Source organism: Asterias amurensis, chromosome 1 (genome assembly GCF_032118995.1).
Source record: "Asterias amurensis chromosome 1, ASM3211899v1".
In the NCBI taxonomy this organism is placed as follows: domain Eukaryota; kingdom Metazoa; phylum Echinodermata; class Asteroidea; order Forcipulatida; family Asteriidae; genus Asterias; species Asterias amurensis.
Genome location: NC_092648.1, coordinates 26,561,873 through 26,575,691, shown reverse-complemented (window position 1 = coordinate 26,575,691; position 13,819 = coordinate 26,561,873). Strand labels below are relative to the sequence as shown.

The 13,819-nt window shown below is 36.8% G+C and overlaps 1 protein-coding gene across 2 annotated transcripts in view; it reads left to right on the top strand.

The window, feature by feature from the left end:
- Window positions 1–13,819, top strand: part of LOC139934870 (ryanodine receptor 2-like) — a 248,027-nt gene that overhangs the window by 189,700 nt on the left and 44,508 nt on the right. For both annotated transcript variants that reach the window (XM_071929299.1, XM_071929290.1), the window contains 14 exons: window positions 561–676; window positions 1,692–1,870; window positions 2,268–2,338; window positions 3,073–3,160; window positions 3,675–3,950; window positions 4,709–5,038; window positions 7,229–7,366; window positions 8,342–8,454; window positions 9,064–9,157; window positions 9,783–9,886; window positions 10,860–10,911; window positions 11,373–11,435; window positions 12,473–12,572; window positions 13,247–13,326. In XM_071929299.1, the coding sequence (XP_071785400.1) occupies window positions 561–676; window positions 1,692–1,870; window positions 2,268–2,338; window positions 3,073–3,160; window positions 3,675–3,950; window positions 4,709–5,038; window positions 7,229–7,366; window positions 8,342–8,454; window positions 9,064–9,157; window positions 9,783–9,886; window positions 10,860–10,911; window positions 11,373–11,435; window positions 12,473–12,572; window positions 13,247–13,326 (1,804 nt within the window). The remainder of the gene's footprint in view (window positions 1–560; window positions 677–1,691; window positions 1,871–2,267; window positions 2,339–3,072; window positions 3,161–3,674; window positions 3,951–4,708; window positions 5,039–7,228; window positions 7,367–8,341; window positions 8,455–9,063; window positions 9,158–9,782; window positions 9,887–10,859; window positions 10,912–11,372; window positions 11,436–12,472; window positions 12,573–13,246; window positions 13,327–13,819) is intronic.

The window sequence follows — 13,819 nt, the reverse complement described above, 5'->3', positions numbered from 1 at the left end:
TTTTGAATTAAGCTTGGTACATGTACATGTATAGTAAAAGAGATTTACACTTTGTGATAGAAACATAGTTGCATTGAATGACTTGCATGAATCTTAAGTCACTTTCCTTTAGTCTCATTTTTAGAATTTATCAAATCCTGATTACTATCCCACATAAACTCAAACCTCTCTTGACACATCTAAGTGTTACTGATTCACACAGCTTTGTGTTACGTAGATTCAAAATATTTATTATCGCGATAAAAAACATGAAGTTTTGCCTTCCCAGTGTTGTAGGGGATTACATAAAAAAAAACTGAGGGCGTATAAAACAATGGGGGACTTTTGAGCCACTAGGTGGCAGCAGACTTGCCAGATAAATCCATTGTTCTTGTTTATAGTGCACATTTTCATAACTACCTAAACAATGGAAATTTACCTGGTAACTGCTGCCACCTAGCATTTCAAAGTCACTCATTTCCATTGCACATTCCTGTTCTTATGTGATCAGCACATGTTGTTAGACTCTTTTACTCAGTTGCTTATTGTTGTCCGCTCATTGTCTTTGATTGGTTATATAGCAATTACTGGACCATGGTCAACTCAACCCATCTGAACATCACTCTGGGTAACGTGTTGACCCTCATCAAACACAACCTTGGATCTGATGATTCACCCTGGATGACACGTATAGCCGGTCAGTATTTACATCTCTTCAGGTTTTTTTTGCAATACATGTATCCTCTCTCAAATTTTGATCAGCCACACCTTCTAAGAACAAAATCTTTGGGTCTTTTTTTTTCTCGTAAAATGATAGTTTTCCTTCACAGGAAAATCATGAAAAGGTCACCAAAGGAGTTTGGGGAGGGGTATTTAAAGATTGATCACTTTTTGTGCCCCAATTTTATTTTAGAAAACATTCATAAAGAATATCAAGTTTAGGATTTGTAATACTATGAGGATTGTTTTACCCATTGCAATTCTATCAATAATATTTTAGTAACACATGGGTTGATGCAGCTTTGAAGCTTGTAGGCATTTGTTGACTTTGATGTAAAGTATTCAGAGAGGATTTGTTTTCAAGTATCCTAGTGATTGTTTTTTATTTGCAATGCACTAAACTTAGTTTTTTGGACAATTAAAAAGTATATCTCACTCTTACAAGAAAATGTCTTTTTTCCTTTGTGCAAGTTTTCAAAGACTGAAAGTTTCAACAGCACTCAACACGTGACGTGACTTTTGCTCAAAATATCGGGCTGTCAGACAAACCTCTCACGCAATCACCGTATCATTGGCGTGCCAAAACCGGGCTCCTACATGTAGTATAGTCAGTACACACTACTAAACATAATACTTGGATTTGTATGTATTGTTTGAGACGTTGCATGGTGTAGAGAAATAGGAAGAAACTATAAATGAATAGTAACTTGTGGGTACAACCATGTGTAAATCTCTTTTGTGTGAGTGTTGGCTATGAGAAGAGCCGGTTTGGTCTCAACGTTTCAAAGAGAATACTCTGCTTGTACATGTACCTGCAAGTTTACTATACATTTATAGTGTCTTCCTATTGGATACGTTTGTTCGCACATGTTTTTGATATTTGACACATTTATCTGAGATTTGCGTATAAGCTTTTAATTATAAAAAAAAATACTTTTATTGAAAATTCATAAACTGGGTTGTGTGTTTATCTGTTTTGTTTTAACCTGCAGCCAATGCCCAGCCCATCTTGAACGATGTCAAGGAAGAGTTATTGAAGACTCATTTTCTTCCTGTAATCGTCAAGCTAAGAGGCAAGATGGAAAAGGTGTTCTCAGCGGAGGAGGTTCTTAAGAAGGAATTCCCCATGGGAGGCAATGAGATGGAAGAGGCCGAGTTTGCAATACTAGAGGTTAGGGGCAATTTTAAAATGTTCACATTTGATACTCGCTCGTGGACCCCAACCACACTGCTGTGGTGGGGGATTAGGTTTTTGTGTGTGACAAGTCTGAAAATAATTTTTCATTGACCTAAAGTGTTAGTAAACCTCTAATTTTTTAGAGGAAAATAAGTCTTGATTTTGGGGTTGAACAAAGAATTGACTAGAGTAGGATTCGAACCAACGACTTCCGGATTAACATGCCGGCGCTCTACCAACTGAGCTATCTAGCCCTACATTGGCGTTGTCCCTATTTTGTCAATATCTTTGTTCCGGGGTGCCAAAAATAAGACTTTTTAGAACTTCTATTTATTGTTTCTTTGCAAACGTTTGTCTATTTCTGAGATGTTAGTTGTTTATATTTTTGCAGGATTATCATCTGATTGTGAGGGATCTTTATGCATTCTACCCACTACTGATCAAGTTTGTTGATTCTCAGAGGTTAGTCCAAGTAAAAGAATGTACCAAAGATTGGTAGAAGCAAACGTTAAGCCACTTGACACCTTTGGTAATGGACCCTTCCCATGAAATATGCTAATTACATTCACGCATGCGGACAGACCCGTTTGGTTGGCAAACACCATAGAGTTGTGCACTAAGCAGACGCGCCATCGCGTGTGCGTCACACATCCATTAGCCGTGTACAAAACAGCGCGATGTTCCCTCATTTTGCCAACCAAAACGTTAGTGCGCACGCGCTATGTGCAATTTACATATTTCATGGGAAGGGTCTATTGTGAAAGACCAGTATTCTTACTTGGTGTATCCCAACATGTGCATAATATACAAAAACGTTTGTGTGGTTTTTTTTTTGCAAGTTTGCCCCACACAATGCTAAGGCCACTTTTGGTAAGGGGTTACAAGAAGCAAAAGTCTTAGATGAAAATAACTTGCGGGAGCTAAAAGTAGGAAATTGATATTCTTGTTTAAAAAAACAGACTAGACTGTGGAGTTGGGGGAAACATGCACCAGGCAAGGAATTCCAAAAAAGATGAGGTTGCCAAGAAAAAATGCCTTGTGTCACGATGGCCTTATTTAAATCTATTTAGTCCCCCAATACAATAGAGCAATACAGGGGTTTCTTATATAGCTCTCATTTCTGGCGCCTCAACATTCATTACTTTTTGGCAAGGTATGAAAATGAAATTGAAGTTTTGTTGTTTGTGACTTTACAGAGCCAAGTGGTTAAAGTGTCCCTCCTTGCAGGCTGAAAGTCTCTTCACTGAAGTCTCCAGTATCTTCAACTGCTGGTCAAGATCTGCAGTAAGTTAGAATGGACTAATTGTCTCTTTTACTTCCACTTGTCACTTATTATATGTTGCATATGTTTCAGAGGAATTGTTGTATGCGCCTTATAGCACCTTGTAAACCCTTACAAGGTGCTAAATAATTGGGTCTCAGAATTCATCACTGCAATTGCCTACCTATGACTTGTATCGAAATACCCATAGTGACCTCAAACAGCTGCAAGATCTGGTCGTCTTACACTTAACTAAAATGGTTGAAGTAAAGTTCATGCCCCAAAATGAAATTTTCCAATGTTTACCATGTTATAACCGAATATTAACATTTCAAAAGCAAAACGGTTGTGGGTGTATTGTTATCATTTTACAGAAATTATATCTAAATGTTTATGACACAAAAAGTTTGCCTGTGTTTGACAACAATATTGGGGCAATAGAAAGAATATGTGTTGAATCTGATTGGCTGATTCCAGGTCTCATGATTATGTATTTAGTAGAATTATGGTAATATTTCAAATTTATGATTTTTTTAGAACTGCCGTCGTGAAGAGCAGAACTTTGTGGCCCAGATGGAAGCAGAGAATGCCGCCCTGCTTGCGTCTGCAACATCCAATCGCAGGATGGGTTTGACCCCGCCAGAAGACCCTGGAGCTGGCCTCAAAGCAGCTAGGGATCGTCGGGTCGAAGGTCAAGGGTCACCAACCAGCCTGGTGGTTGTTTGTCTGAAACGCATGCTGCCCATTGGGATGAACCTGTATGGAGCGCGGGAACAAGAGCTTGTTCAACAAGCAAAGGTCAAATTCCAACAGGTATGATTTATTTTTGTTGGGGTAGTTTGTATACAACAATTGGGGTCTAGTTTCATGCCACATCTTACCACAGAATTATTGACTTGCAGCCCATAGAATCGTGCGCTTTTTACAGGGAGCCGTAAGCGCAGATTTCGTGGAAACGGAGCCAGGAAATTTGGCCCAAGATGCATGACTGGTTTTCTTAATATCTAACATTAAAAATATACCAAACTGTCAGCTAAACTAACAAATTGCAGAAATATAAAGAAAGAGCCAAGAATGAAAGGCCACCCCAAAATACCTACTGTAACATTGTAACAATTATCTGTCTGTTGTGAAAGATATATTTGCTTTTTAGTTTCAATATTTACAGACTGGATTACTTTATAAGAGAGCAAAAAGAATTGTATGGGATTTTTAAAAGTTAAGGTTTTAATAATAGTGGCTTCTCATATACATGTATGCTCGTGATGCTTATGGCGCTTCACCATTTATAATTTTTCCTGCAAGGTGTGGAGCTACATTTCGAAGTAGGAGACCTTTTTTCCTTACATGGTACCATGCAATGGTTTACAAGGTTTACAATATGCAGCCAATAAAACTGGGAAAGTTTAAAGCTAACAAATTACAATATTTCTTGATAATAATAAGTCATTTTTCCCAACGTGTTTTCTTTTAAACAACAATCAAACCAGTAAAGTTGAAAGCGAACAAATGACAATATTTCTTGATAATAAACAGTCATTGTCATCATTTCGTTTTCTTCTCGCCAACAGAAAGAAACTGAGAAAGACGTGCGTGAGTTCCTGGTCCAGTCCCTCCACATCAAAGACAAAGAGGTTGACCCCAAGAACCCATCTTCTTCTTCCACACTCACACCAGAAGACTCCTCCTGCTCCTCTAAAAAATCAACTCGCACCACCTCCTCCTCCTCCTCCTCCTCCTCCACCGCATCCTCTAGGAGTAGATCCCTGTTTGCTTCGTCGTCTAAGTCTTCTTACAAATCTTCTAAAGCTAGTAACACCGCCCTTACTACTACTACTTCATCTGTAGCTCCTTCTAGTGCATGCCAGAGACGCTCTTCGTCCACTAGTGAAATTGCTCGTGTATGTTTGTTTGTAACTGTGCTTTAACTGGGTTTCAGATATGAGGGTTAACTTTGCCTCCCCAAATGTTGCTTCTTATTTTTTTTACACCAACATAATTACCGTTAATTTTCCAAGACAGTTTCTGATTGATACATGATATGTTGGTGAAGCAAAACTTTTAAATGATTATGAAGATTAATAACAATATTAAAAATAAAACAGTATTTTTATGTAGCGCATTATGAATAAAACATTCCTCTATGTGCTTAACAGCAAAATGAAAAGCATTAAGAAAACAAAACTTAGAGTATATTTCCCAGTTTAAGCCCACTAACAAAAGATTATACAACAAGTGGTCCAAAAGAGTAAAAGTCAAAACAGATGTAAATATTATGTAAAATATTGCCCAGTTCTAAATGGTTAGTAGTGGCATTCTTTGAGCAGAAAGATGTCACTGGCTTTGGATTCCTTTGTTTGGATGATTCAATTCACTTTATTATCTACAAACAGAGAATGCATTTCAGCCTTTACATCAATACGTTAAATTTTACAAAAATTACAATATGATAAATTTAACCATTTCAGTACAAAAATACAGATACTGTACTTCTCTTTATAAGAGGAATTACACATAAAATTATATATATAATAACAAACATAAAATCTTACTGCCATAAAATCTCCCAAATAGTTTGGAATGTTCATATTCAGATCTGGCTTTTTAGACGCTCGGGTAGAACTACTTGTCGATTAACTTTGCACCTGAATGGCTTGGAATAACACCTTGAATGTTTCTGATAGTCACTCTTAATCTTGTTAGAATAAGCCATTTTGAGATATGGTGGACACAATATACTATGACACTACTAGGTTTGGGTACATTGTAAACACCCAAACCAAACAGTGCATTCCTATAGTGTCCATCATATCTAAAAAAAAAAGGCTATAGACCCTTTGCTCAACGCGGAATGCACCTCCTAAAGCAACTTTCCGTCCGCCATGACAGGGGTCAAAGTAACACTTGTGGGGTGCTAAACACGTACTTTGCATGACTGTGTAATCAACGAGTGACCCTTATTGAAACTTTCTGATCAATTGGAGGCACTATGACGAGCGCCTCCAATTGATCCGAAAGTTTCACCTAAGGTCACTAGTGATTACACACAGTCATGCAAAATACGTGTTTGGCACCCCACAAGAGCTACTTTGGCTCCTGTCATGGCGGACGGAAAGTTGCTTTAGGAGGTGCGTTTCGCGTTGAGCAAAGGGTCTATTGGAATGACTAATGAAATCTTTTGCATCTTTATCTTGCTTGATTTAGTCCATCTATGTGCTGCACCTCAAAAAAGCGGGATTCATTTCTTACTCTTTGCTTGTTGCGGAATTTTTATATTAAGTTTCATTTGCTTGGACTCTATGCTTTAGAATTTAGAGTTTAAGAATCAAGAAACCCACATCCACTTCCATAAAGCTTTAAGCACAAAATCACTAAAGAGACAAATCTTACTATGCCAAACAGGTCACCTGCCAGAATGTCATGTAACATTTATTACATTTGACCCACGTCATGCTTTATTTTTTGCTTAGCAGATAGATAGATAGATAGATACAATGGTTTATTAAAAAACTGTCCATATACAGTTGTTGAGCAAATTTGTCTTCAACAAATAGTCTTTGTCCCCAGCAGAGCCTTTCTGCTGGGGATAAAACATCAGACCATAAAATATTGTTTAAATTTCTTCCATAGGTCCTTATGGTTGGTAAGCAGTGTGCAACAGCTAATTCTATATTCACAATATTTTTCTGCTTAACTGTTTTATGAAATCAGACCATACACACTCTCCACTTCAAACTTTAAATATGTCCGGCCAGTATGCAACAAAAAGAGAAACAAAATACATACAGATGTTGAGGGTTTAGAACTTACAGATAAGTTTGTTCTCTTGGTTGGAAAGACTCACATTCCAATATTATTTTAAAGGAAATGTAACTCCAAATTTAGTATGTACATGTAGTGCGATTCTAAATGTTAGACAAGGCTAACTCTTTTCAGAGGTACCTTTAAAAAAAAACAGTTAAAAAAAAAAAAACACTTGAAAGTAATGATGTAAATAATAATCAAACAAAATACCTAAACCTTTTATTTTGCCGCGCATTTATTCTATGCGTTGTATTTTGATATGACTGGTTTTAATTTGATCCTAACAGCAAGCAACCAAGAACTGGCAACGTCATCTGTACAACAAAGCTGCTTCTAATCGCATAGTCCATGCTGTGGAAATGACCCAGGAGAAAGTCGTGGATAGAATCATCACTATGGGATTGGTATTACACAGACTCCATATGGTAAACTGATTTCTACATGTACATGTATCTCTTTTACATGGGGACAAAAAACATAGAAATTACTGGTTCATTGCTTACTTTAAACCCTTTATCGTGCTCAGATTACTTATGTTCTTAAATGGTGCGAGGAAAACAATCTTACATGTATATTAAATGTAGACAAAACAAAGGAGTTGATTGTGGATTCCGTAGAAAATCTAAGAATCTTAGCCTGTTTATATCCATGACATCGTTGTAGATCAAGTAGATAGTTTTAGATTTGGTACTCACATTGCCAATGACTTTACTTGGAACACTAATTGCCATGAAATTCTGAAAAAGGCCCGTCAAGGTTTATTCTTTTTACGTAAACTGAACTCATTTGGTGTTCGTAAGTGTATTTTAGTCAATTTTACCGGGCTATAATTGAAAGCCTCCTTTGTTCTTCCGTCATTGTTTGGTTTGGTCATGTTTCTGCCAGTGATCTTCATAAGCTGAACTCTCTTGTACGTTCAGCAGAGAGGATTATCGGTGCTAGGCTGCCATCACTGGAATCAATCTATTGTGACAGAATGTGTAAATGCACTATGTCCATAATGCAGGACGAATTTCACCCAGCAGCCGATTATTTTCCAATTCCTCCCTTCTGGCAGTCAGTCGGGCAAAATTCTTAATCATGACGGGAAACGGCGGTCAAGTTTTAGTTTTTAGTTTTTTAAATTTACTTTATTTAAAATTAAAGGTATTTCATCACTAAATTTCACTTTACCAACAAAATAAAAACATTTTTGTACATGTAGCTATAAACTATCTAACACTTAACTATTTGAAGAAATAGAATCACATACATGTAAAACTCAATATGGTGGAGACTAACTTGGTCCCGGAAGTTCAAATATCTGTGAGGCTTGCACAGTCTAGTAGACTAAAACTTTGTCCACTGATGATTGCTCCAAACCTCTTCTGATCATTCCTCATAATGATTCTTGAATGCAGATGGAGCATCCTCCGATGTCCAAGAAGAGTGCTTGGAGACGACTCATGTCAGCTCAGAGGAGACGAACCATTATGGCATGCTTCAGAATGATCCCCCTCCACCATCTTCCTAAGTAAGTCATCAACATAAAGTGATAACATAGGGGGGGGGGGGTTCTGAGACAAATCTGTTTTGATCTTTGACATGTCTGTCCATTTTTTTTATTTTAGCTCTCAACCCTATGCATTTTGGGGGGAACTGATTCATAATTTTTGATTATTTTTTACTACATATGGTTCTGTGGTTCAACGAAACACCTAAGTGTGAAATTGATTAACTGAATCGGGTGGCTGAAAATGCATCATAAAATTCGAGTTAAAAAGGATGAAATGAAGACAATCTATGAAAAAAGAAAATGCAAAAAGTGTGGATAATATTGTCCGGGATATCCATGACCCTGGGAATGAGTTCTTTCAGTTCATGCCTTCAGGAAGAAGAGTCAGATCAGTTTGTGAGAAAACGAAAATGTTCATACCATGGGACGTGCAAGTTCCTAGAGGGAATTTTTCATGTTAGTTGAAATTGGAGTTGTACAACATGTAGGTTCACACTAATTGTGTTTAAAGTCTGTTTTTTACTGAATTGTTTTTGAAGATATCTTAAGCTTTTTTAAATGTGAGACCAATACTTCAGATTCTTGTGATCCATTCTAATTCTAGTATTTTTGTAATCCTTTTCTTAGGCATCGAGCGATCAACTACTTCTTGAGAGCCTACAAAGAGAAGTGGCTGAGTATCGAGGATTCAGCGCAACATCTGCTTATCGATGATCTCACGGTTGGTCAATTTATTGATATATCTTCATTCACCAATATGTTGTGCTTAATGCAAATTATATATGATTTCGATCATTGTTGATTTTTAAGAAATAATTTTAGGTCCCTCTATTTTGTGTGTAGGATTTTTGTGGTTATCTTTCTTGAAATTTAAATCCGACAAAAGTTTGTAAACTAAGAAGAAAAACTTTTAAAGCAATAAAACTTGAAAAGTGAGGATCAATAGAGTGGAAATAGATACTAGATAGCACAAAAGGTATCATTCAAAAAAGTTGGTGATGACTAATAACACAAAATTGCGATCTCCAGTTAAAAATAAATTGTAAACAAGTAAAGATGAGTTTTTTTTAACTACTGTCGTTAACTCTTTTTTTTGGGGGGGGGGGGTTGAATAATAAATCTAAATGAGTTGAACTCAAGTTAATTAAAAAATACATCCAGACTGTTGACATTGGGCTAAATTTGTCTACAGGTATGATTAGATCACCCTCCCCCCCCCCAGCCTAAAAGTGCCTTGATTATGCGTTCAATGGTAAAGTTTACATACATGTACACCCCAAACGTAGTTATAGAGTAGAAAATGTTGAGAGAAACCATGTTCATTGAATTATTAAATTTGTTTGCAGAAATCAAGCGGTGAAGAGTTGGAGGCTGTGTCTGAGGAGAGCAGTAAGGATCCCCTGCACCAACTCATCCTGACATTCAGCAGGGCTTTCGGACTCCAACAGAAGTAAGAGAATATTAATTTTTTGTTTTTACCCGTACACCGATGTATGTTAGCACTGTATACACAGAGTATCCCGAGTTCTGTGAAAACAAAATCACATGTATAATTACTCAGGTGGGATTCGAACCCTTGACCCTTGCAATTCTAGAGCAGTGTCTCACCAACTAGACTATCGAGATTGCCCGGTAGCTAGAGGCAGTTCGAATCCTATGTGCCCTCGATGAGATACGAACCAGAATCCTAGAGTTGGGAGATGAGGCAAGATACCAACCCAACTGCTTTGTGTTCAATTGGTGCAAGTGAGAACTCAAACATAGCGTAGAATTTATGTAATACCTGGAAAATATGAAGCACATCAGTTATTACATGAGGCAAATTTCTTAGAGCTGTTTAAAGACACTGGACACTATTGGTAATTGTCAAAGACCAGTCTTCTCACGGGGTGTATCACAACATATGCATAAAATAACAAACCTGTGAGCTCAATTGGTCGTCAAATTTGCGAGATAGTAATGAAAGAAAAAACAACCTTGTTACACGAAGTTGTGTGCTTTGAGATGCTTGATTTCGAGACCTCAAATTCTAAATCTGAGGTCTCAAAATCAAATTCATGGAAAATTACTTTTTTGCTTGAAAACTACGTCACTTCAGAGGGAGCCGTTTCTCACAATGTTTTGTACCATCAACAGCTCCCCATTTCTCGTTACCAAGTAAGGTTTTATGCTAACAATTATTTTGAGTAATTACCAACGGTGTCCACTGCCTTTAAGGACGTTTTTGTGCTTACTGTGTGAGTTTCCATTTTGTAGTGCTGCTAACCCTAAGCACACGATAAGAGTATGAAAATGAAGGAATAGTATATTAAAATTAATGCAGAAATAATACACGTTCTAATAACCCCGAAAAAAATTGAATGACTTCTGTACCAATCACTGAATTGTTTGACATAATTGTTTCTTATTTTCTACATTTGCAGTGGAATAGAGCAAGAATTCTTGTATGCATCTTACGCTGATATCATGAGCAGGGTAAGTATCTATTAAGATGCTCAATCCACGAGAACCAGGATTATCATTGCACTTTTATGTACCAGCATTGAGCAGGGAGATCTGGTCACTATTACCCAGTGTTTGAATCAGAGAATACTAGCCAAAAGCTAGGTTCTTTTCTCTCTGTTTTTGTCCTGTGAAATTAGACTAATGTATGGTTGAACTTTGAGAATAAATAGTAAAAACAATTAACACAAAAAATAGCAGTGCAGCAAAGAATTTAGTAAACAGTGCAATTCATTACAAACTTTATGCAACACTGTGAAAATTATTATCTACTCCATAATGACTTCTTGCATGACTTTATTTATTATTGCCAATTTTTATGAGATATTTTTTTGAAATAATGGTCGAGTTTATCTAATAATCAATATATTGATTTTGATAATTATATTTTTTTCATGAACAATGTTCTTTTATTGTTTAATTTCAATATTCAGAGTTGTAGTGGGAATGATGACGATGATGATGATGACAGTGAAGAATCTACCATTACCTTCCAGGTAACCCAAACCTTTGCAAGCTTTGCAGTAACTATAACCTTCCGACAAGCCGGTTCATGCTTTCTACGAATGCTTCCTACAAATTTTCTTGTGTCACACCTTAAAAAACACATTGCGTACTGATTATGGCGTCCCCAAAATCCTCTTCCCATTCTCATTCACATGACGTTTGAACTAATAATAATTCTGACTACAAACCTTTGCAAGCTTTGCTTTTATTCTTCCCCCTTTCATCTCAAATGTACATGATTCGATTTTTGTCAAAAAATATAGTCTTCTTTTGAGTTGTTTTCTCATTTTTCTATAAATTTATCCAATAAATTTCTTCTCTACAGCCCAAATGGAAACTTAAAGGCACTGTACACGTTTGGTAGTTGTCAAAGACCAGTTTTCTTACTTGGTGTATCCCAACATAAACATAAAATAACAAGCCTGTGAAAATTTGGGTTCAATCGGTCATCGAAGTTGCGAGAAAATGGTGAAAGAAAAAACACCCTTGTTGGACGAATTTGTGTGCTTTCAGATAGGAATAAAAGATTCCTGGCTAGAAGTCTTTTATTATTTTAGTGAGAAATTACCTCCTCGAAAACTAAACTACTTCAGAGGGAGCCGTTTCTTGCAATGTTTTATACTTCAACAGCTCTCAACAGCTCTCCAGTTCTTGTTACCCAGTCAGTTTTTAAGTTAATATTTGTTTTGAGTAATTATCAAACATGTACCTTCCCTTTACAAGACTAAAAACCCATTTCAACCCTGGCATATTTTCTATGAATACATTTCTATGAATATGTATGTCAAAAGGCTTTGAATAGGCTTGAATATGTATGTCAAAAGGGCTTTTGAAACCTATTTTTGATTGTTTGACTGATTGATTCATCAATACATTTTTAGTAGGTCTTTTTTAAGAACAAAATGCTGTTTCTTTGTGTCAATACTGATTACCTTTTCTTTGTCAATCTGTGGTCTGTGGTTGATCTGTTGGTCTTTCCAATTTCTTAACTGTCTATTTTATTGTTATCTGTTTTGTTGGATCCCAGGAGCAAGAGCTAGCCAAGCAGCGTCTGTTGTCAGAGCAAGGGAGGCTAGCTGATCGAGGTGCTGCTGAGATGGTCTTACTACTCCTCAGCGCATCTAAAGGTAACGTTAGGAAATTCTCAAATTGTTCATATAGGCTCTTTTTTCCACAAGTTTTGTCGTCTTTCTGTTTAAATTGTTTTGATAGCACTTGAAAAATAATGTTGTGCATATATTTTAATCATTACTGTTATGACTCTTTTGATTTGACACTAAACTAGAAATCTATTTAAACCTAATCATGTATTATTAACTTCTTTTTTTTACCCCTACACTGATGTGTGTAAGCGCTGTATACTCAGTACTTCCTGAGTCCTGTGAAAAAATATCACGGGCATATTACTTGGGTGGGATTTGAACCCCTGACCCTTGCAATTCTAGAGCAGTGTCTTACCAACTAGACTACCGAGATTGCCATTTAGTCATATATTTAAAAAAAAAAACAGTACCAGTAAACAGTAAAATTAATGTTTAAAAACGAAAAAAAATGCAGTTCAAAAAAAATAACGACTTCCATAATAAGAACGAAACAAATGTGTTTTCACCAATGACTTGAAGACTTCATATCTACGGGCTGCACGTATGCTTGATGGAAGATCAATTCCATAACATGGGAGTAACATTAGAAATACTCAATTACCATTAGTCATTACAGAATTCCCAGGCAAGATCACTTTCTCTATGAAGAGGGATTTAATGATTACTTTCTGGAAACTTTGTTTAATTTGTTCATACAGGTGAGCCCAGCCCAATGGTGATGTGCACCCTGCAACTGGGTATCTCACTGCTGAGGGGCGGCAATGAACTAGTTCAGGAGGTAGGTCGACAGCATGTTGTTCAGATTCCTCACAAGTGATAGCACACTGGACGCAACCTATGGTATTTCTGACTAGCAGAGTGTGGGTTTATGTCCCGCTATTGACAGTTGTGTTCTTAAGCAAGACACTTAACCATTATTGCCTGGTCCTTCAGATGTAATGTAAAGCCGTTAGTCCTTTGTGTTTGGTAATGCGCAAACAAAGAACCCCGTTACACTTACTGCTAAGAGAAGGGGTTTGCCCGGGTGTTTCTACCAGTGGCTGCTGATTGCGCTGCAGCACCTTGTTAACCCATTCAATATAAACAGATCTCATAATTCAAAACTGTCCTGAAATAATGATAATTGCTGTTAAAGGGAAGGTACACTATTGGTAATTGTCGAAGACCAGTCTTCTCACCTGGTGTATCCTAGCATAAGCATAAAATAACAAGCCTGTGAAAATTTGAGCTAAATATTGGTCATCGAAATTGCGAGAAAATGATGAGAGAAA